This window comes from Octopus sinensis, linkage group LG5 (genome assembly GCF_006345805.1).
Source record: "Octopus sinensis linkage group LG5, ASM634580v1, whole genome shotgun sequence".
Taxonomy (NCBI): Eukaryota; Metazoa; Mollusca; class Cephalopoda; order Octopoda; family Octopodidae; genus Octopus; species Octopus sinensis.
Genome location: NC_043001.1, coordinates 116,713,817 through 116,738,555, shown reverse-complemented (window position 1 = coordinate 116,738,555; position 24,739 = coordinate 116,713,817). Strand labels below are relative to the sequence as shown.

Below are 24,739 nucleotides of genomic sequence, written 5' to 3'. Positions count from 1 at the left end.
TTTACGCATATGTGCAAGTGTGTGCACGTGCACACACACACTCAAAGTTAATTAGGCCAGTCTAGTGGCTTGGTACTTTGGAATTTCCACAACATACAACTGCTTCTTCAGACAAGTCAGGCTGGGCAAAAAGACTTTTTTCACTAAGAATAGGTTTCCTCACAGCTTACATCTACCAAATTCACTCACAAGGCAGTGTTGGCCCTGGGTTATAATAGCAGACACTTGCCCAAAGTGCCATGCAGTGGGGCTGACTTCCTTCTTAATCACACAGCCATCATTCATCAGTATATTGCTATGAATACCATATCTTCATTACATGTACCAGCAGAAAGATTGCCCTCATGGCAGTTTTCTGCTAGCCCCTTGATATTTTTATATTTGATTCCCATTTCTAATAATTTTTATATTTTACGTCTAATTATTTCTTTGTATGATAGTGCTCACATGCTTAGTAAATATTGCTTTCATTATTTTATCACTGTCATAATCCCTCTTTTTTTAAACAAACATCATGGTAGTCCAACAACAACAGGGGGGGGGGAAGCAGTTTGTCAAGTTTTACCTTCATCTGAATGCAACATAGAGATTTCAATTCAGCAGCCTATCTGTAAGCTTTGCAGTGTGTGTGAGAAAGAGAGAGAGAACATTACAAACAGTTGATGAGATAAACATGAAATGAAAAATGTCGTATAAATAAAAGGGCATTACTACAGATGTATATGCCTCCAACTTTGTTGCTTCATAACATCCAGAAAAATGGATACTTTTTAACAAAATCTTCTATAAATACCACTTAGATTGTGACTTCAGAGTTTATAGGGATTTATGAGAAAGAATTTTTGTGAGGGGGTGGAGAGAGAAGTTTCAGAAAATTCACATGATCTGACTTTTTTCCCTCATAACTTTCAGGAAGATGGGTATCTTTTAATGAAAATTTATACAAATCCCTTTCAAACAGCATAAAGAAATTTGTGGGGGAAATTTTTTTGAGGATTTTCCTGTTTCCTTTTTTAAACCACAACCTTCAAAATGATGGAGTTGGTTGCGGGAGGTGCATCTCCCTCATCATCCCACTCTGGACCTATTTTGGCCAATTTTTTTTGCACTTCAAAACCATGGGAAAAGCATTTTTGGTAAAAAAAATTGTTAATATTTTCAGAGGGAAAAGTGATTTAAGGGCGATTTAGCTGTTGTTTCTAGCTCATCCAAGGACAACCCTCCTCATTTCTATATCACTCTTACATGTATTGATGTTTTTCAATATTTTCCCCCCATAAATACATTTATAGGCTATAAAAAAGAAAATTTGAGAAATTATGAATTCTTTGCAAACCCACTCCCTGCCCCAGTTATTTCTGTTTAGAAATTAAAATATTGGAGAGCCTGAGAAGGTCATTGCTGGCATTTATCCATGGTGATTTAAAAAAATGACAGATGTGTACTTGTACAGCAAGTGACCTGATCTGAGATGGTGTGCTGAAGCAAAAACAGTTGCAGTATGGAAGATGTTTGTAAACCATTCAAGAACACACAAATACCTATTTCTTTACTACCCACAAGGGGCTAAACACAGAGGGGACAAACAAGGACAGACATAGGTATTAAGTCGATTACATCGACCCCAGTGCGTAACTGGTACTTAATTTATCGATCCCGAAAGGATGAAAGGCAAAGTCGACCTCGACGGAATTTGAACTCACAACGTAACGGCAGATGAACGCACAAATACCGTTAGTTCCACTTCATTGAAACTTCATTTGTGATAAAATATTTTCATCACTTTGAAACCACGATCTGTTCACAAAACTTCACAAAAGTGATGCAGCACAAAGTTTTGTCAGTGAGTAGCCCCCCCCCCCACACACACACTCATGCACACACATTCATTGCCTTTCATTTGTATGTATGTGTATCTGTGTGTGCATGAGTGTGTAATTATTGAAGGTGTGTTTGGAAACTGTGAATAAGGTGCGAGTTTCAAGTACGTGTCGGTAACTTTTTGTTTTTTCTCTCTTTGTCTTCTATTAGTAATTAGCCAACTTTCTAGGTTCTTCTCACACCTATCCTGTATTCAAAAATTATATGGGTATTTTAAAAAATTTTCATTCAATAAATAATGTTTTTACATTACATCATCATCGTTTAACGTCCGTTCTCCATGCTAGCATGGGTTGGACGGTTCGACTGGGGATCTGGGAAGCCAGAAGGCTGCACCAGGCTCCGGTCTTATCTGGCAATGTTTCTACAGCTGGATGCCCTTCCTAACGCCAACCACTCCGTGAGTGTAGTGGGTGCTTTTTACGTGCCACCTGCACTGGTGCCAGGCGAGGCTGGCATCGGCCACAGTTGGATTGGTGCATTTTACGTGCCACATGCACGGAAGCCAGTCGAGGCGGCACTGGCTTTGGCCATGATTACGTATACATTAATAGCGAATTAAAACTTAAATGAGAAAATGAGAGACTTTGCAAATGAAAACGGAATACTCCACAGAGAATGCAATGAATATTTAAATTTGCAAGAAATTGGAGTTTAAAAAATGAAGTAAACTTGAGAAATCAAAATTATAGGAAATTTCTTAGAACAAGAATTTATGAAAATATTTGCAGACGGTCAATCCTTTAATAATTCCATTTTTTTAGTACACTTAGTAATTGTTATATACCTAATTAATAAGCAACTTTTTCCATTATAGTATAGATGTTATACCTAATCCAAAGCTTTTCATTAAAGTCAATAATTGTATTTCGTTTTTGTATTTGGTTTGCAAGATTCTTTATGTGAATTTGTGTATTGGAGTATATTTAATTGTGTCTGGAGAGAGTAATTCTCTTTTAGTGCCTTGTTAATGTAACACACTCACCGGTCTGGTGGAAATCAGACCAGTGAGTGTGTTAAATTAATAAGGAACTGAAAGAGATTGATTCTTTCCAGACTCAATAATTGTATTTTTTGCTATTTTACTATTTTTTTCCCATATTTTTGCTATTGTTGATGTTGTTGATATTTTGTTTTACAGAGCAGCTGGGTCCTTTTGTCTGTGAAAGCAGGAAAACAATTAGCGTATCCTTTATATCAAGTACTAAATTATTAATTTCATATTTTGTTAGTCATTTGTGAAAATAAATCCTTCAATTAATTCACTAATTAACTTACAAGTGTAAGTTAAGTAAATGAATAAAATAAGCTTGCAATATAAGTTTACACTTTTTCCTTGCTGTTTTTTAATTTTGTTTTGTTTATATTACTACAATAAAGGTTACCATGTTTATTATTTTTAATTAATGGCTTCTTTTAATTGTACACATTTCCATTTTCTTTTTATTGTTTTTTTTGTTAGGTTAGAAAATAAAAGCTATGAGATGTTTGATGAAATAACCAATTTTAAAATATTTCAAAAGCTCCTCTTCCTCCCCTTCAGTTGTTGGTTAATCTAAATCAGTTGTCATTAAACAGATTTATTGTACAGAGTTGACTGAGACATTTTACTAATGTTGTCAGTACAGATCACCACTGATTGAACATGCTGTATGACCAAATATGTTCTGTTTTTGATGCACACATAATATATCTAGGACTGTATTACTAAATGTGTCCTTCCTTTTGTAAAACGGCAGGGTGGGATTTGAGAGAGATTTAGTTGCTATTTCTGTCATGTTGAGCAACTGTGATGGGAGCTCTCTTTGTGAAAATCTCAATTATATTTTGGTCCTTAAAATATAGGTTATCCTCTCTGAAAATAAACTTACTAGTTGTGATTTCTTCCTCGCCCCTACCTCCTCCAAACAGTTTCTGAAAGCTCTCAAAAATGTCATGGGTGTTTCCTTTGTCTGGGTAAATGAATTTATCAATCAACTGCATCAAAAACAGAAGCCAACCACACTCAACGATCACAAATGTCAGATGCAAATATCATCAGACAGTTGCCATTCCAATAGCAGACACCGTGTATGCAAAAACCAAATATCTCCACCTTGCTATTTATGCCATCCCAGGTGGGTTCTGGCATGATTACATTTTGAATAAGTTCGTCTATGGACAGCGGAATGCATGGCCAAACCAACAGAAGCACTGTTTTAAAGCCAGAGTTTTTGGTAGGGAATCGGTCCAATAGCAGAGAAACTTTGTGAAATTTTTCTGTAGATACTTTTGTTGCTGGATAATGAAAGCCATTTATTGGTACAGTTGCTATGTGAAATATCTTTATTCCTTAACTAAGCTCTTCTTAGTAAAGACAGGTTTGCTCCTGAAGACCTTGTTTTCTCCGGTATTGTTGCCTGCTTTTCACAGGTGAGATACAAATGTTTAAACTGTTACTGAATTTTCTCAATAATAATCTCATCTTTTGTGTAGTTGTTTATGTTTTGATCAATCTCTTCTCAAACCATCCTTAAACCTCATATTTCTACAAATACACAGGTTCCTTGGCCCAGTTTGAACTTAAGAACCTTTATTTCTAATCTAGGAAACTTGGTCACAAAAATCATTTCATCAAGAACTAACTAATGTTCTGTGACTCCTAACAGTTATGATAATAATAAAAATAATGATGATGATGGTAGTGGTGGTGGTGGTGGTGGTGGCAGGAGTTGGTGCTGGGTTTAATAAAATAAAATTGCAGTCAAGTGCTGGAGTTGATTTAAGTGCCTAACCACCTGCCCAACAAATTTCTTGCCTTAGAAACTACTACTATGACTACCACTACTATGAGCAGAACCTGTATAAATTTTACACTTTATAAATGTTGATTTCTATTTTGATGTAGAAATTTATAGGACTTAGTAACAGTATTTCATTATGTTTAACATTTTGATTATGTCTTCAATTTATCTTAGTATGTGTGGAGGTCAGACGTAACCTTTCTACTATAGGTACAAGGCCTAAAATTTTGTGGGAGAGGGCTAGTCAATTATATCGACCCCAGTCCTTGACTAGTTTTTATTGACTCCAAAAGGATGAAAGGTAAAGTTGATCTCGGCAGAACTTGTACTCAAAATGTAAAACTGGACAAAATACTGCCAAGTGTTTCATCTAGCTTGCTACTCTCCTGATGATAATAATAATAATTTCAAATTTTGGGACAAGGCCAGCAAATACTTATTTTATTAACCCCAAAAGGGTGAAAGACAAAGTCGACCTCAATGAAATTTCAACCCAGAATGTAAAGATGGGTAGAATACTGCTAAGCATTTTGCCTGGCATGCTAACATTTCTGCCAGCTCAATAATAATAATAATAATAATAATAATAATGATAATCATCGTTTAACGTCCGCTTTCCATGCTAGCATGGGTTGGACGATTTTTGACTGAGGGCTGGTGAACAAGATCGCTGCACCAGGCTCCAATCTTGATTTGGCAGAGTTGCCCTTCCTAACGCCAACCACTCCGAGAGTGTAGTGGGTGCTTTTTATGTGCCACCGACACGGGGGCCAGTCAGGCGGTACTGGCAACGACCTCGCTCGAATCCTTTTACACATGCCAGCAGCACAGGTGCCAGTAAGGCAACTTTGGTAACGATCATGCTCGAATGGTGCCCTTTTATGTGCCACTGGCACGGAAGCCAGTTGGCTGCTCTGGCAATGATCACGCTCGGATGGTGCTCTTGGCACCCTACTAACACGAGCACAGGTGCCAGTAAGGTGACGCTGGTAACGATCATGCTTGAATGGTGCCCTTTAAGTGTCACTGGCACGGAAGCTGGTTAGCCGCTCTGTCAATGATCACACTCATATGGTGCTCTTTGCACCCTGCTATCACAGACGCCAGTCATCGAATTTGAATGCTTTCTTTATTAAACGCTAAGGTTTTACAAAACAATTTCAAAATCAGTATAATATGATATGCTGCAGGGTTGCCTGAAAGCATCTAAGCAGTAAAATAACAAAAACAAAGAAGCATAATTATAATAATGATGATTTATGATTAGAGAAAGGAGGTTCATTGGACCAATGGAAATTCTTCAAATAATTTTGTAGGTTGGTGAAGAAGACATGAAACAAATCTGGCCAGCTGTTGTCTACAATGGAGGATATATCCAGCGTAAATTAGATAATCGGTGCACTCATCTGATAACACCAGCCACTGCTGGGGTAAGTAAAACCTATTCAGTTCTTTATTGTTCAAATTGTACATTTTACTTCGGAACATTGTTAAGTAGGAACCAATTCCACCCCAGCCTGATGGATGCTTACTAGTGGTAATTATGTAATCCATGGCTACCTGTTCATGGTTGGGTGGTCGGCAATTAAACTGGGTCTCCTGCTGGGCTTTCCCCAATGATTAGGGTGTAAGTTGGTGAGTAAATGAATGCCACGAGGATTACTGATCTCAGTGAAGTGCTTGATTGGAAGTTGCACCAATATTTAAGCCTTTGGTATCCAGATTACTCTGTGAAATGTAATGCATTTTTATTCACAATGGTTTGAATTAATTGTGCACTATTTTGTGGCTTCGAGATTTTGATGATGTGATTGTTTATTTTCAGAATGACATTGTAGAATAGGTGCAAAAAGCCAGATCTGTTGAATTTGAACATAAAAATAAGTCAAGTATTTTGGCTGGTTATGGCTGGTTTGAATGCTATAGAGTTAATTCAGTTTCAGCTCAAAAGACCAAGTTCAAGATTAGTGAAAAATGTGGGTAATAATGATAATAATGATGATGATAATAATTATATTAATAATAATAATAATAATAATTATAGTAAATCCAGAGCAGAACTGCTATGTAAATGACTTGACTTGATTGTTAGATAATAAAATGTGTGTGTGTGTGTGTGTGTGTGAGAGAGAGAGAAAGAGATAGAGGTGGGGTTCTGCTTGGTGTCAAAAAGTGACAACTAATGAAGGAACAAAAGGAACATCAGTGTAGCAGTAAAATTTCCTTGCAAAAGACAATTTACTGATTTAAACAAAGGATTATATTTAATTGTAGATTATATTTAATTGCTATATCTGAATAGAAGACAAGATTGTCAAAACTGGAATGTGTTTGATCAGGACTAACTTGAGGGTGGGGTAAACAATAATAACAGGAGCAAGAGCGACTTGTATTGAGGAGGAAAATGACAGAAACTGTTACAGAGAGAGAGAGAGAGAGAGAGAGAAAGACTGAGACAGACTCAACTGGCTTTTTATGATTATTTTAACTCGAATTGACTTCAGAAATAAACAATAAAAATTTAGGAAATGACCATGTAGTCAGTATTGTCTTTAGTGAAAGAATGTGATATACAGTGAGAAAGGTATATTTTGACAGCTTATTAGTTTTCTAAAACAATGAAATGTGTTTCAAGTAAACAAGATATGTGTTCTGATCTTATAAGTCTAGCCTTTTCTTTCTTCAATCTTTTGTAGTGGGAAAGTTATCATCCACAGCCTCTGTGGTTGTCAGCAAGAGGGATGAAGTTATTCACCAACCAAAGACTTGGCTTAACCCTTTAGCATTCCAACCGGCCATATCCGGCCAAAATATTTAACCTGTTTTATATTGAAACTGACCAGAGTTCGCCTCTCACCTCAGCCCTACAATGTCATTCTAAAACTAAAAAAATCACATCACTGCAATCTCTAAACTACAAGATAATACATGATTAATTCAAACCATTTTAAATAAACAAACATCACATTTGACAGAATAATCTGAACACTAAAGGGTTAAATGCTTGCAGCAGAGCAGACTGTGCTAAAGACATCCAAGAACTAGTTGGTGGTGTTAATCCATGAGACAAATTAAATCCATCACATAACATCATCATCGTTTAACATCCATTCTCCATGCTAGCATGAGTTGGATGGTTTGACCGGGGTCTGGGAAGCCAGGAGACTGACCAGGCTCCAGTCTGATCTGGCAGTGTTTCTACAGCTGGATGCCCTTCCTAACGCCAACCACTCCGTGAGTGTAGTGGGTGCTTTTTACGTGCCACCTGCACAGGTGCCAGGCGAGGCTGGCATCGGCTACGATTCGGATGGTGCTTTTTACGTGCCACCAGCACGGAAGCCAATCAAGGCGGCGCTGGCTAAGAATATAAAGATAGATAAATACCACTGAGTATCTTTTCCCGTGCTTTAGCAGTTACTCTGATCCATCATCCTGGTCTGATTACTTCATTTTATTAACCTTGAAAGGATGAAAGATAAAGTTGACCTTGGTCGGATTTGAACTCAGAGCACAGTAAGCCAAAGCATTTTGTTTGATGCTTTAATGATGCTGCCAATTCATCGCATTTAACTGTGTGTCATTGTGTCATGCAGAATTTGTTGAGACAGATTTTCTATGGCCAGATGACCCTCTTGTTGCCAACTCTCCACTAGCTTTCAAGGAAAGTAATATTTTCCCAAGGAAGACTGGAAACAAACAACTTTGCTTTTATGATGATGATCATGCTTGTTTACAACCATCACCTGGTGTCTAGACAAGAGTACATGCAAATATATACAACAGGCTTCTTTCAGTTTCCATCTACCAAATCAAGGTTTGGTTGGTTTGAGGCTATAGTAGAAGACACTTGCCCAAGGTGCCACACAGTTGGACTGAACCCAGAACCACTTCGTTGGGAAGCAAATTATTAACTATATTACCAGACCTGCATCTATTGTCATGTATGCATATATATGTTGGTATTCCACTTAACATTTACTGTATGTGATTTCATCTTTTTCTTTTTATTCGTTTATTAATTTTTAATTATCCTGTTTCTCTGTTTTCGTTATTACTTCAGGTGAAATATGACACGGCCATGAAATATCCCAGTAAAATTAAAATTGTCAGTCCAGACTGGATTACGGATTCACTGTCAAAGCAGGCCAAGCAAGATGAGGTCATCTATCACCCTCGGCTTCTTGTCTACCCAAAGCCTGAACCCCCACCTCCTCCTCCTCCGCCGCCACCACCCCCACCCGTTATCCCCGATCATCCAGAGCATACGGATACTATACCAACTGTGGTTACGCCTCCTTTGCATTCACCTATGCCCCATCTAGGGCCGCAGCAGCAGCAGCTCACGCCATCGATGCCTGCACATTTCTTTGAAGAGAAATCAACAGCGCAACAGCAGTTGCAGCGCCTACAACAGCAGCATCAGATGCAACAACAGCTGCATTTGCAGCAACAACAATCACATTTACAGCAGCAACAGCAACAACAGCAACAGCAGTTATTGCTGCAACAGTCTGGATCTGTTCCTCTTACTCATGCTCTAACACGAACAGAACCTTCCACAGCGAAATCAACTGGCAGCCAGCGCCAAACCATTGCTCAGATTCTTAGCCAAGAGAATCAGAAAGAACTGCTGGCATCTTTAGTGCCCAAAAGCATCGCTACCGCAAGTAATAATAAAAGTCCTACTGGCGCAGTTCCTACTGTGACACCTAGCACCAGTGCAAGCACTCCTACTGCAAACACGAGCACTAGCTGGGATTCTACTGCTCAAGCAACCAAATTGAATGGGTCCCGTCCCGGGACACCATCTGCAAAGTTGGCTCTAGCCAGAATGGTAAACAGTCGCCTACAAGCAGGGGCCAACCATCATAGGGCAGTTACACCAAACAACCGACCTGTTGCCGGACAGACAATGGCAACGAAACTTACTGGTTCTGTTGAAAGTGCAAACAATATGCAATCGGCCCCCTGCAGTACTGTCACAAGCCCCATTCCGTCCACTGCTATGCCATCTACCTGTAGGAAGACGCTACAAAACATAACAAATAGCATTGATACACAGCCATCTGTATCACCAAGACCAAGCATGAGTAAAGTAAGTGTCACCATGTTTTTGCTAAATTTAATTCTGTTCTTTGTAGAGGTATAATGTCTTCTATGACAGACGATTAACAAATTTTCTCTCAAGATGTGATGGGACTCTATTTTAAGTTAACTTTCCTAAAATAAAAATTATGGTAGAGGGGTTCCTTTTAGTCCTTCCACAGAAAGCCTCTCTGGTGTTAGTGGCTTGGTAAACTGCAGTCGCAGAACCATAAAAAAGTCATGCCAAAAGGAAACAAAACATGGATTTTACTGTTACTACATATGTCAGGTGATGAGAAATTGTGACAGGAACTAGAGCTACAAGATGGGATGAGACCTGTCTGAATTATGCTAGCATGCAGAAAAATGGATGTAAAAATGATGATAGAGCTTCTCTGATATGAGGGCTTATGTGTGTGTTAGTGTGGTATGTGTGTTTGTGTGGTATGTATAACTACACACACACACACACATGCACATGTATATTTTATATCACAAAAGAGTTGCAGTCTTGGAAATCTCGTCCAACATGTAATTTGATGAAATATGATTGCAGAACATTTTTAACAGCTATGCCACTTTCTTGAGAAATTAGAAAAAAATAATCCAAAGTCTCAGACCAGTATCACAACTCCCCTCACAGTTACCATCAGATTATCTTTGTCTTTGTAATTCTGAGTCACCTTGGTTTCATAAAGAACAACATTCTTTATTATATTGATCCTTCCTTGCTCAATATAATAAAGAATTTTATATAAGTAGTAGGCATTGAAGGCAATCTTTCCATCTTTGAATGAAGCACAGCGATGCCCATGTTGGACATTTTTATTCAAGAGTTTGTAGTCTCAAACTCAGAACTTAGTTGTAGCACTTTAGCCTGGTCTAACTGCTGTACTTTTCTGTTAAGTGATTTAGCTACCGTAAATCCTCGAGTATAATCCGCATTTTTTCCCCAAAATTTAAAGGGCAAAATCCCTATTGTGTACTATATACGAGGTTAAAAATGAAAAATATTTTCTAAGCAATGTCCGAGTCTCTATTTGCTGATGTTTATTCAGATGCATTTTGTGATGTCGGGCGCGAAAATACCTTAAGCTAAGCCTGAAAGCAATGAAGTCATAAAAGAACCATCCATAACTTACAGTAAGCAATATTTATTAAAATAAAAGTATTCAGAACACACAATAACATGGAACAAAAACAATTTTCAAACATATTTACATTCCCATATAACAGTTAAGAACATCACCATTATTTTATTATGCATGTGTGGAAGTGTTTGTTCGACTAGGTGCCGCTGGTTTAATTACGCATGACTCATGTTAGAGAAGGAGTGCGTATTATACACAAAATTTAGGTTTTTCAGAGGTACAACCCCCTAAAAATCCCCTGCGTATTATACTCAAGGGCAGACTATACTCGAAGATTTACGGTATATCTCAATGAAGATTCATAAATTGGATCTGCTCAACCTGTTATGTTTATGTCTATACATTCTTGGAATGTTGCTTGTTTTTATTTCAGATCAGCCAAATGTTAGGGCTGAATGTTCTACCTCGTATGCCAGCCTATGGTACCCCACAAGTGGCTCAAACTAACCAAGCTTCTGCTACTCCCCAGTATTGGGGTCATGACCCAGGAGATAAGAGTGAGTGTCTATTAACTTCTTTTTGTAATATTAATGATGATGATCATCATCATCATTGAAAGTTGATGGTGAATATTCTTTTGTTTTTGTACTGGTTTCTGTCATTAAACTGTGACCATATGCATGTGTGTGTGTGTGTGTGTGTGTGTGTTGTACACACATGGCGGGATGTGCCTGTGCAGGATTGAGTGTGAGTGCTTATGTTCTGTGTCTTTACATGAAATGTTTTAACAAAAGCAAAAATATAGAAAAGTATAAAAACAAAATGAGTAACTAAATTTTTTTTGTTTTATCTTCATCAGTTAGTCCAAGAAAGCAAGAAAACAAGATAATGCTCTTGAGTGGAAACAGTTTAAGCAATAATAAATTTCGCTTGAAAGCTAGCAGCAATTGAAAACATGACTGAAAAAGTGAAGGGTTTTTAGACAAATGTAATTATAAAGTTGAAGGATTGGGTGACATGTTCAGTATAAGCCTAATAGGTATGAGTAAGGAGGAGGGATGATACACTATGAGAAATTATGAAAACAGAAAAGATGGCTCCCTCACTGAGTTCAGAGGCCAGGCATAACTGGAGATCAAATCTTGCTAAAAAAATATTTCACAACCATGAAAAGTGAGAGACATAAATTGTTCAGAACTAACTTTTGTAATAGACAGTTGTGCTTTTTAATTGGCCCTAGGCTACAGTCAAAGACATTTGCCTCTAGTGCCAAACTGTGAGATAGAACTCAAGACCACATTGTTATAAAGTGGACACTATCCACACAAACACGTCTGCATCTACATGCATGTGTGTGCACATAGACACAGTCACTTATGCACACAGGCATTGGCTGTGTGGTTAAGAAATTCGTTTCTCAGCCATGTGGTTTCAGGTTCAGTCCCACTGCACAGGGCCTTAGGGAAACTATTTCTTACTGTAGCTCTACAATAACCAAAGCCTTGGTACACAGAAACTTTAAAAAAAAAACCTATCATATACTTGCAGTTCTTCTTCTTCTGCCTCCCCCTCCTCCCCACCCCAACTCCTTGTTCTTCCCATCCTCCTCCTCCTCCCCATCCCCCCTTGTTCTTATTCTTGTTCTCCCCCATCACACCTCTTCCTCTCCTCCTCCCCATTCCCCCCTCCTTGTTCTTATTCTTGTTCTTCTTCCCCCCCCCATCACACCTCTTCCTCTCCTCCCCATCCTCCTTCCTACTACTACTACTACTACTACTACTACTACCCATTACATGTTTTAATTTTCTTTTTTTTGTTTATTTTCAGTTACTGCAGATCTCCCTTTGTTAGGATGTGTCTTTTATATCACAGATTATCATAAAATACTGGGATCTGAACCAGTTGGAATTTGGAAACAAGTAATATTTTCCTTCCTAAATGTTTGTTTTCTTTTCTTTTTCTGTTTACATAAGCCCAAGCATAGCTTTGTGGTTAAGAAGCTTACCTAGCAACCATACAGTTTGTGGTTAAGAAGCTTGCCTAGCAACCATACAGTTTGTGGTTAAGAAGCTTGCCTAGCAACCATACAGTTTTGGCATCAGTTCCCCATGGCAGTCTTCAACCACAGTCTTGGGCCAACCAATGGCTTGTCATTGAATTGGCTTGATGGATGCCCATTATATAATGTGCATGTGTTTTTGTGTTGTGTTTGTCCCACACCACCTTTTGACAACGGGTGTTGGTTTGTTTATGTCCCCATAATTTAGCACTTCAGCAAAAAAAACAAAAAAAACTGATAGAATAAGTACCCGGCTTATAAATAAATACTGGGGGTCTGTTTGTTTGATTAATGCCTTCAAGACAGTGTGCAAGCGTGGCCGTAGTCAAATGGCTGGAACAAGTAAAAGATTATATCACACAATGGTACCTACTTGCAGCTTAGTTGACTGGGCTATTAATAGTTAAATGATATTGTTAAGGACACCATTGTTACACATGTGAGAGAATATATAATCCTAACTTAATGATAATTTCTTCTGTTCAAATACACTGATCTTTTTGAATAGAGAGAAAATACATCTGAATCAACCATTGTAGATTAGTATACTACTAATCCACAATTTATGAAACGTTGATGAGTTTAAACCCAGAACAGTGAAGTACTGAACAAACACAAACCAATAAGGAGCCTCTATGTGGTCATTCAATCTACCAAAATGACAGCTATGTAGCCCTTGTCATAGCCTACCATCTTCAAAAGGGAAGGCTACATTTGATAATGTAATCCTATATACACTGTCTTAAAATTAGAGAAGATTGTTATGGCTGGAATGTCTTTGATCATAGGTAGGTTGCTAAACAGCCTCAAGTGAAACAAAGTATCCATTCTTCAAGCTGGTATGTGTTAGTCAGTTTGACTGGAACTGGTAAGCCGGAGAGCTACACCAGGCCCCAGTTGTCTGTTTTGGCTTGGTTTATATGGCTGTAGGCCCTTCCTAATGCCAACTACTCTGTAGAGTGTACTGGGTGTCTTTTATGTGTCACTTGCAGAAGTGCATTCAACATGTCTGTGACACAGGTGCCTCACATGTGTCACTGGCATGGGAGCCCTTTCATGTGCCACCGGAACTGGCCATGACTATAGTTTTACTTAGCTTGACGTGTCTTCTTAAACACAACAAATTGCCAAAAGTCTCTGTCACTTGTCATCGCCTCTTTGAGGCTCAGCATCCAAAAATAATATTTCACCATCTCATCCAGGTCTGAATTGAAGCATTTATTCTCTGAGAGTGCTCTACAACTAATTAAAAATTAGTAGGGGCTATGATCAGTGTCTGTAGGAAATAAATAAATGGGAAAATATATCACATGTCTACATTCATAGCACATAAAGGAAAGTAAATGATTTGCTCAAAGTCAGTTGACCGATGCTTTTAAACTGGGGCATTTGGGTTCTGTTCATGCTATCCCTGATATGAGAAATGATAACATTTATTTATTTAACACATCCATTCATTGTATCTTGTATAATTCCCATGTAATTTATTTACATTTTATTTTCTATTTTTCAGATTATTGAACAGCGGGGTGGCCAAGTTGACAATTCCTACTCCAATCGTATCACTCATGTTTTATGTGCCAGTCAGCAGAGTGATGTTTTCCATTTGGTAAGTTGCATTAGAGTATTTTTATTTGTGTCCCCTAAAATATCACTTTTATGTTTCAGTTTTTTTAAGTCCACTATTTCAAAATTGTTATTAATTACTATGCAAGTCCATGCATAATATGCTGACTTGTATAATAGGCCATTTTGATTTGGGGGCCTAAATTGTCTTTAGGAAAAGAACCCATATTACAGTATAATATGTTTCTTTATTACCCACTAGGGGCTAAACATAGAGGGGACAAACAAGGACAGACAAACGGATTAAATCGATTACATCGACCCCACTGCGTAACTGGTACTTAATTTTATCGACCCCTAAAGGATGAAAGGCAAAGTCGATCTCGGCGGACTCGGTGGAATATTACAGTATAATATGCCATGTTACACAACTGCTATAAGAGTCGATAATTTATTAGAATCCAATATACTAGAGTTTAATATTTTATTTTATAAAATATTGATAGGTGCAGGTGTGGCTAAGGGCACAGGTGTGACTGTGTGGCTAGAAGTTTGCTTCTCAGCCACATGGTTCTGGGTTCAATCCCACTGCATGGCTCCTGAATGCAAATATCTTCTGCTATAGTTCCAGGCCAGCAAAAGCTTTGTAAGTGAACTTGTAGACAGAAACTGAAAGAAGCCCGTTGTGTGTGTGAGAAAGAGATTGTTTCCTTGCCTTGACATTGCGTGATAGTTGGAAACAAATGTCTCCACCATGCAAGCTGTATCCTTCATTTCCAATTTTCTGTGAAAACGTGTCTGATCATGAAAAAAATTTCTGCACCTGGAAACAGGTTAGGGTTGGCAGCAGGAAGAGCATCCAGCTGCAGAAAATCAGCTTCATCAAAATTCTGTCTGACCCATACAAACTTGGATAAGTGGACATTTCAATGATGATATTAATGTATAATAAAATGTAATCTAAACAGTTAATAAAACTTAATTAAATTATTTTCATTTTTTCTTCTGCTCACTGTCTCGGCTGATAATTTTTTAATCAGTTTTCCTCTTTAAATGGAGAGCATCTTGCCAACTTTTGAAGACTTTAAGTGAATTTACTTTCTTCATTTTGTGTTGTATTTTGTTTACTGATATATCGATATATTTTTGTATTCCTGTATAAAATACAAACAAAATTCTTGTACGGTACATAAGTCTTTATTGTTATTAAGACAGAGCTGGCAGGGATCGTTAGTGCGTCGGACAAAATGTTTTGTTGCGTTTCTTTTTGCCCTGTACGGTCTAAGTACAAATTCTGCTGAAGTCGACTGTGCTTTCATCATTCGGGATTGATAAAATGAATTAAATTATTTTTGTTTTTTCTTCTGCTCACTGAATATGTATATTTATTGTCCCCTTTATTGACAGGCTCTCCGAGATCAGAAGAGAGTTGTAACTGCATACTGGTTAAATGATGTTTTAGTTAAAAAGAAAATGTTCCCTCCTTGTCAAGTGATGCATTTACCTATCATTTATGGTGATAAGAAACCTTGCAGTAACCAAGTAAGTGGCTTCTCTGATCCCAATTTACAGTTGTTGATGTGTTGTTGTTATTTTATTTACTGATGTGAGATCCTTAACCCCGTAGCATTTACATTAATCCATCAAATATAATGCTTATTCTTTTCTATTTGATTTGAATTAACCATGCATTATCTCTTAGCTTTGAAATTTTGATGAGATGAACCCTCCATTTTTAGAATGGCATTGTAGGGTTGGTGTGAGAGGCCAAATCTGGCAGGTTTGAACATATTTTGGCTGGATATGACCAGTTTAAATGCTAAAGGGTTAATTACGTTTTTTAGCAATATATTACAAGTTGTCTCTGTCATTACACTCTTTGACCACATGCATTGTTATTTGTTCTAAATGAATTGTAGTATGTCGTACTGATATCATTGAGTTGCATGTTTTGCCTTTTTATGTTCTTTGTGGATCAGTAACTGTGTATATGCATGTCTTTTGACTTGATGCAATTTGTTGTGCTTTTTTTTCTTTTTAGGCAATGTGCTATTTTATTTTAAAGCTGTGTGAGTTGTGGGTTAAATTCTGGAGTTTCGTTCCAAAATTTCACCCAATTGTGGATTTGAATGCAACACAGTTAACTTACAAAACAAAATACTTAACTCTTGTTAGTTCATTCCATCTGCCCACACAATAGCTATTACAGTTAATTAATTACAGTTAATTATTACAGTTAATTAATTAATTAATTAATTAATTACAGTTAATTATTACAGTTAATTCATTAATGAAATGTTATCCAACCCATGCTAGCATGGGTTGGATAACAGCATCTCATTAATTAATTTTGGTGGTGAGAAATGGGCTAGAAGGTCAGTACACCTATCAACTAACACCAGTTGCTGCTCTCTGTATAGGGCAGCTATACAGAACTTCAATTCTCAAAACAAACAAAACTGTCTAAGGAATATGTTTTTGTTTCCTCATCCGTCTCTTGACATTTGTTCAATCTTTTTTACTTAAGCATGGACTGGAACATTCTATTAAATTGTTTGATTATATATTTTACAACAGAATGCTGGGAAATGAGAGATAGCAATGTTTACTACACATTTTCAGTTAAAGTTTATTTCTTAAAATTTTGTTAGAATTTATATTAAAAGCTTAGTCAGCAGGAAAAAGGAAGTAAGTTATCTTTGGAAAGTGGCCCAAATTCTTGCAGCATACTAGATTTCACTAAAAGCCCCTTATAGGTCAGTTTGTGGTATTAAACCTGGCTGCAGATGAAGTCTACCATTCAAGAACAGGGATACCCCAGCTGACGTTCATACTGTTTCTATCTACCAAATTTCACCCTCAAGATTTTGGTTGACCTGAATTTATGATTGAAAGCAATTAACCAGAATCAGAAACCATCCAGTTGCAAAGTGAACTTCTTCACTACACAACTATGCCTATACCCATAAAGTCCTGATTTCAAATTACTAATTGCTTGAGGTTATACTTAAATATATTTAATTTCAAATGATATATATTAGCAGCAGAGGCAGTATTAATACCGAGAGATAATATTTATTCCCACTTAAATGTGGATGTTCTGTTAGAACAGACTATACTGCAGTGGATGCCATGAGAAAACTCTCATATAGGTTTTTAGTGCACCAAACGCCTATATGAGAGTTTCTCTCATGGCATCCACTGCAGTAAAGTTGGTTCTCACAAAACATTCACGTTTAAGTGGGAATTAATTTTAAATGACATTGATAAAAATTTGAAGTAATAGTTTAAAACCCTAATTCTAAAAGCAAAGCACATTGCTTCATGTACCCCTTTTTTTTAAGTGAACCTTACTGAAAAATAAAGATCTCTTTACTTTCAGCATCACATCAAAGCTGCTAACATTAGGAATAACACTCCATTGTTTAACACTTGTTCTGGTTTTCTTTTCAAGTATTTAGGTCTGCAGTCCCACCCAATAGAAGTTATTAAAAAAATATCTTACTAATATTATCTTGACTAAATAAAATTAACTTATTTTAATGATAACCTGACCACTTGTTCCTGTTTTAAACAGTTCCATCCTTGTTTATTGCTAGTGCCATATCAGACATCCTTTTCACTCATTCATGCTTATATTAATGTGCTCTGACTGGGATTGGCCTCTCAAAGCTTTAATTTGATGCAGCTGTTCAGTGCGTTTGACCCAAATCCTCTTTATAGAAATAAAGGTTTGTGAATTTAGTGCCTACAAGAGCATAAGTATCAGGTCATCCCATAAGTTCTGTCTGAATTTTGAATAAAGAAAACAAGTGATCAAATGTTATATTTAATTGAAATTTAATCTTCAATGTACTTTCCCTGATTATCTATGATTTCCTTCCATCTATTTACAAGCTTTTTAATCCCATCAATGTAAAACTCTTTTGGTTTCAAAGCGAAGAACTCAGAAATGTCAGTTTCGACCTCCTCCTGGCTTGCAAAAGTTATGTCCCCCCAAATGATTCTGTAAACTATGAAACAAATGGTGGTCTGAAGGAGCAAGGTCAGGAGAATAAGGTGGATGAGGAATTTTTTTCCAACCAAGCTCTTCGATCTTCTGTGATATGATCTTTGCAGTGTGGGGTCGCACATTGTCCTGATGAAATATCACTCCTTTTCGATTCACTAAAGCGGGTCTTTTTTTCTTCAAAGCTTGGTTCAAACGCTCTAATTGCTGATAGTAGACTTGAGCATTGCTTGTTGCATTAGGTGGTAACAATTCAAAGTGAATTACTCCTTTGCAATCCCACCAGTTAGAGAGAAGAACCGTTTTTCTATGAAGTTCCCTTCTTGATTGTGGTTGAACTTTTTTCCTTTTACCAAGCCACTGTTTACAACATTTCACATTTTGATAGAAGATCTATGTTTCGTCACCAGTCACATGTCTATCCAAAAAGGGTGAAATATGTAAATTTATATCGCAGACTCCTCAGTATATTGTGGGTTTCTGCAGCTGATGGATATTTATATTTTTTTAGATTTTAATTATTTCTGTGGTAAAATAAGCATTTTCACGCCTCAAAATTAATAAATTAATAAATAAAAATACAGTACTGTACTACACTGCATTAATCAAATTATATTAAATACGTAGTGTACCGTAGATGAGTGAACAATGACTCTCACATACTGTATGGAAAAAGAAACTCGCAAGGCGTGTGTGTGGTGTTTTGCATTTATAATAAAATAAATATATACAAATTATAATTATAATTTAAAAAAATGCACAGCAGTTTCTACTTTGCGGATTTTTACCTGTTGCAGTGGGTTTTGGAACGTAACACCTGCGATAGTCAAGGAATTACTATAATAATAAATAACTTTTTAAAAAGCTTCATGCATATCTTCACCAGAAAAAAGAAAATTCATTTAGTCATTTATTTTATTCATTAAGTATATTTGATGTTTTATTATCAAGACTAAGATATGGTTTCTGTTTGTATTAAAGATCATTACTTTGACCAACTTTGATGGAGAAGAGCGACAGCGGGTGAAGCAGATGATCCATGCCATTGGCGCCAAGTACACCGGTTACTTAACACATTGTAATTCTGTATTGATTTGTAAAAAGTTAGTAGCTCTTCACTTTCTCTTTGTGTTTATGTGAATGTGTTGTTTAGTTCTAAGTCAGACCTAGCTCATCATCATCATCATCATCATCATCATTTAACGTCCGCTTTCCATGCTAGCATGGGTTGGACGATTTTGACTGAGGGCTGGCGAGCCAGATGGCTGCACCAGGCTCCAATCTTGATCCGGCAGAGTTTCTACAGCTGGATGCCCTTCCTAACATCAACCACTCTGAGACTGTAGTGGGTGCTTTTTACATGCCACCGGCAGTAGACCTATAATTAAAGGCATTCCAACCATTACTATACTGTGATTTTAAATCTATTTATCATAATTATTTTACATTCACTGTTCTCATAGACTAGTGTTCTTACTTTTCATTACATCTGGATGCCCTTCCTACCAGCAACCATTTTACAGAGTGTACCGTGTGAATTTTCTTGTGGTACCAGCACTAGAGTAGTGATTCATTAGTCCTTGGTAAGGCAGAATTAAGATAGCCTCTCAATTCTGTGTTATTTTCACTCGTAAGCCACCTGCTTTAGAGTGTGTACTAAATGCATTTTTTCTCAGTACCAGCACTGGAGCAGTTGTCAAGTCCTGACTGTGACAGGACTAAAAGAGCTCTCTGCTCTACTGTCTTCTGCTCACTCACCAATCTCTCCAAAGGCTACACTGAAGAGAGTGGGTCTTTGTCATGGTCCTTGCTCAGAAGTTGAGGTGCCTTGTTCTAACTGCCTAAATCTGTTTAATTTCTCTTTCTCTCTCTCACACACACACAGTTGATTAAACAAATTTGGTATGTTGATATTAATTAGTAAATTATTCTGCTGAACATGAAAACAAAATCATATTGTAATAACCAGAATTATAATAACAAAAACTATAATAACCTAAATTATAATAACAAGATATTATAACTAACGAATATATTTTCTTATTTGTTTTTGTTTTAGGCCTGAAGGATTGAAGTTTGAGAAAGCAAAAGAATGGCGAGTGTCAGTTGTAAATCCTCAGTGGTTGATAGATTTGGTGTTGGGTGATCTTGATGCACTAAGACTCCCTGTGCCCTCCAAATATCTTCAGTTAAATCTATCAGACCCTTTCAAATTAGATCTTAACAGAGTATCTCATCTTATGGGTAAGAAATGTTTAAAAAAGTATAAAGTCTAAAATAACATTTTTTTTTAATGACATTTTTCTATGATAAAAATTATAATTTAGTATAATACTAGCAGAGATACCTGGCCTTGCTCAGGATTAAAATGGCGTAGTTTTTTTATTGTGACTGCGACCATGCTGGAGCGACACCTTTGGTCGAAAAAAATTGACCACAGTATTTATTCTTTGTAAGCCTAGTAATTATTCTGTCAGTTTCTTTTGCCGAACCACTAAATTATGGGAACGTAAACACAGCAATGTCAGTTGTCAAGCAATGGTGGGGCACCATATACATACATATATATATATATATATATATATGTATATATATATATATATATATGTATATATATATATGTATATATATATATATATATATATATATATATATATATATATATATATATATATATATATATATATATAGGGTGTTTCGAAAAATTTTATATCATTTGAAGTGTAAATATCACAGAAACTACATAGTCAAAGCAAATGAAACTAAACAGGATTAATGTTGAGCAACATAAGATTTATTCCTCCAAAGGTATGTGGATTTCATGAACGATTTCACAAAAACTGGTGCAGAACACATTCCCTTTTGGTGAGTCCCTCTCATGCTCATGGGGATTTTCTTCGCCCCAAATGTGAATATCAACTCATTGACTTTGCCATTCCTATGAAATGTGACCTTATCACTGAAAATAAGACATTCCTTGAAGTCGGCTTCCTCAAGTCCCTCTTGCATATCAACACAGAATTGTTTGCACTTTTGTTTCTCATCTGCTGTTATTGCCTGAACAAGTTGCAGCTTGTAGGGTTTCATTAGCAAGCATTTCCTCAGGATGCACAAAACTGTCGTTGCAGGAATCTGGGTTTCCAGACTTGTTCTTCTTATGGATTTCTTGGGGCTTCACAAGAGTTTTTGGCAAACCCACTTGACCGTCTCTTCCGATGTCAGTGGTCGTCCAATCTGTTTGTCCTGCACAGACAGCCTTCCTCATTGAATTTTTTAGAGAACCCTCTCACAAATTTCCACTGCTTTTGTCATATATATATACATACTCACACATATATATACTCGTATATGCATATATATATATGTATATATATATATATATATATATATATATACACATAAACATAAATAGTCCAACCCATGCTAGCATGGAAAACGGACGCTAAATGATGATGATGATGATGAAATATATATACATATCATCATCATCATTTAATGTCCGCTTTCCATGCTACCATGGGTTGGACTCATATATGCACACACACACACACACACACACACACACACACACATACATGCATACATAAATACATATACATACAACATGTATATAAATACAAATTGTAAGTAATAGAAATGAAACTAATATATATAGATAAATAATGAAAGTAACTGAAATTGAAACCATATAATAAGTGAAAGTATTAATAGAGATGTTATTGTTTCACTTTTGACACGTAATACAGAAACAGTGTAAAAGATTAGAGATTGCTCCAGGCTCACATTAAGCCAGAAGTTGAAAATATTTGGGGCCCATGACACTGCATGGTCCCTAAGTAAGGCATGTGTAAAATTTGAATTAAATCTGTTGGGTAGTTCTCGAGTTTTAGTGATGCACACATACAGACACACATTCTCAGTTTTATATATATAGATTACTTTTATTTTTACTTTTTCAGTCGGTTGGTGTACCCCACTTAAAATATCTCGAGATGTTTGGAAGGTAAGGGCTATTTCATTTTATTTTTAATTTTGGCAGCAAGTTTGCAGAGTCATTAGAGCATTTGCTAGAATGCTTTATGGTATTTGTTCCAACTCTGTTCAAAACTCATTCATGTCAACTTTACCTTTATCCTTTCATCTTCATCATCACCATTTAACATCCATTTCCCATGCTGGCATAGGTTGGATGGATTGACAGGAGCTGGTGACTCAGAGGACTGCATTGGGTTCCTATGCCTGCTTTTGTCATAGTTTATTTTACTGAATGCCTTTTCTTAATGTCAAATTCATCATCATCATCATCGTTTAACGTCCGCTTCCCATGCTAGCATGGGTTGGACGGTTCAACTGGGGTCTGGGAAGCCAGAAGGCTGCACCAGGCCCAGTCTGATCTGGCAATGTTTCTACGGCTGGATGCCCTTCCTAATGCCAACCACTCCGTGAGTGTAGTGGGTGCTTTTTACGTGCCACCGGCACAGGTGCTAGATGAGGCTGGCAAACGGCCACGATCGGATGGTGCTTTTTACGTGCCACCAGCACGAGGCCAGTCGGGGTGGCGCTGGCAATGGCCACGTTCAGGTGGTTCTCTTACGTACCACCGGCACTGGTATCACAGCTACAATTTCCATTGATGTTGATTGATTTCAATTTTGAAAATACAGTCTGGGTCAATGGAATTGCAGAATTGTTAGTGTGTTGAACAGAGCGTCCTGTGTTATCTTTTCAGGTTCTTTTGCATTTTGAGTTCAGATACCTCCTTAAAGAATTCCACCTTACTGGAGTCTCATAAATAGGAAGGTTATTGCAAACTGCTGACATGAAGTTTAATGTAAGAAAGAGACTGCTTATCAAACTGTAATGAACTCACAAAGCTAAAGTATGTAGCATTAGTTCACAAAAGCTCTATGCATTCAGAGGATTATTTTATTTTTAAAACAACCTTAAAAAAAAAAAAAATTTACATTAATTCCAGCAAAGGGACAGCAGCTGTTTATTTGTTTAACACTATGGAAACTGGAAATAAGTCTAATATATAAGCCTAACCTAATGTTTGAAATTCATTGAAGAAATAGTTTGTTTTATTTTTAATTTCATAAGAAAATATAGTAAGGGAGGCAAGCGCCTGAATTTACATTGTTTAAAATTAGAATGTGATGGGAAGTGAATCTGATCTCTGGCAGTAGGGTTAACTTATTAGGCAAGTCTCTATACTTAACTTATGATAACTTGCTTTGCTGGAGAGATCTGCTTCTTAGACTTGGCACTCATTGACTCTATTGCCATCTATTTTATCAGGACCAGTTTCATTTGTTTATGTTTCATCAATACTGAAGTTGATTCTATAAGCCAACCCTACATCTCTATTAAGATTAAATAGTGATTTCTTTGTCTGGCTCTGATTGGCTCCCATGCCGATGGCACGTAAAAAGCACTATCCAAATGTGATTGATGCCAGAACCACCTGACTGGCTTCAATGCCAGTGGCATGTAAAAAGCACTATCCAAACATGATCGATGCCAGTGCCCCCTGACTGGCTCCAATGCCGGTGGCATGTAAAAAGCACTATCCAAACATGATCGATGCCAGGACCACCTAGTTGCCCCCCTCCCCCCTGCTGGTGGCACGTAAAAAGCACCCTCTGAACATGGCCGATGCCAGAACCCCCTGACTGGCTACTGTGCCGTGGCACATAAAAAGCACCATTCGAGCATGGTCAATGCCAGTGCCACTTGACTGGCACTACAATCTCAGAGTGGTTGGTATTAGGAAGAGCTTCCAGCTGTAGAAACATTGCCAGATCAGATTGGAGCCTGGTACAGCCGCTGGCTCTCCAGACCTCAGTCAAACCATCCAGCCCATGCCAGCATGGAAAATGGATGTCACGATGATGATGATTTGATTTCTTAGTCCAAAAAAAGAAATAATTATTACTTATAAAAATGAGGTTTTTGGTTTTTTTAATTCATGTTTTTTAACTTTTTTCTTTCACAGAAATTTACTTCTGTCCCCAAAAGGAATGTGATTTCTCATGAGAACACTATTGAAGATGAATTATCTAATTCTCTTTCATCCGATATTGATGCACCTGCCAAAAAGAAAGCAAGGTTTGTGAAATGATTTAACCCTTTAGCATTCAGATTATTTTGTCAAATGTAATTGTTATTTATTTATATTGTTTTGAATTAATCATACATTATTTTTATAGCATCAAGATTTTTATGATTGATTGTTTATTTTCAGAATGACATTGTAGGCTTGGTG

General features: G+C 37.0%; 1 protein-coding gene across 1 annotated transcript in view; it reads left to right on the top strand.

Annotated features, from left to right (window-relative positions):
* The window catches only part of LOC115212365 (PAX-interacting protein 1-like), a 51,620-nt gene that overhangs the window by 12,939 nt on the left and 13,942 nt on the right, over positions 1 to 24,739 (top strand). Inside the window, exons 3-14 of the mRNA XM_029781240.2 lie at positions 3,023 to 3,066; positions 4,233 to 4,293; positions 5,981 to 6,094; positions 8,725 to 9,759; positions 11,274 to 11,397; positions 12,668 to 12,759; positions 14,413 to 14,508; positions 15,873 to 16,007; positions 19,456 to 19,577; positions 20,534 to 20,718; positions 22,434 to 22,477; positions 24,470 to 24,582. Coding sequence (XP_029637100.1) covers positions 3,023 to 3,066; positions 4,233 to 4,293; positions 5,981 to 6,094; positions 8,725 to 9,759; positions 11,274 to 11,397; positions 12,668 to 12,759; positions 14,413 to 14,508; positions 15,873 to 16,007; positions 19,456 to 19,577; positions 20,534 to 20,718; positions 22,434 to 22,477; positions 24,470 to 24,582 — 2,165 coding nt within the window. The remainder of the gene's footprint in view (positions 1 to 3,022; positions 3,067 to 4,232; positions 4,294 to 5,980; positions 6,095 to 8,724; positions 9,760 to 11,273; positions 11,398 to 12,667; positions 12,760 to 14,412; positions 14,509 to 15,872; positions 16,008 to 19,455; positions 19,578 to 20,533; positions 20,719 to 22,433; positions 22,478 to 24,469; positions 24,583 to 24,739) is intronic.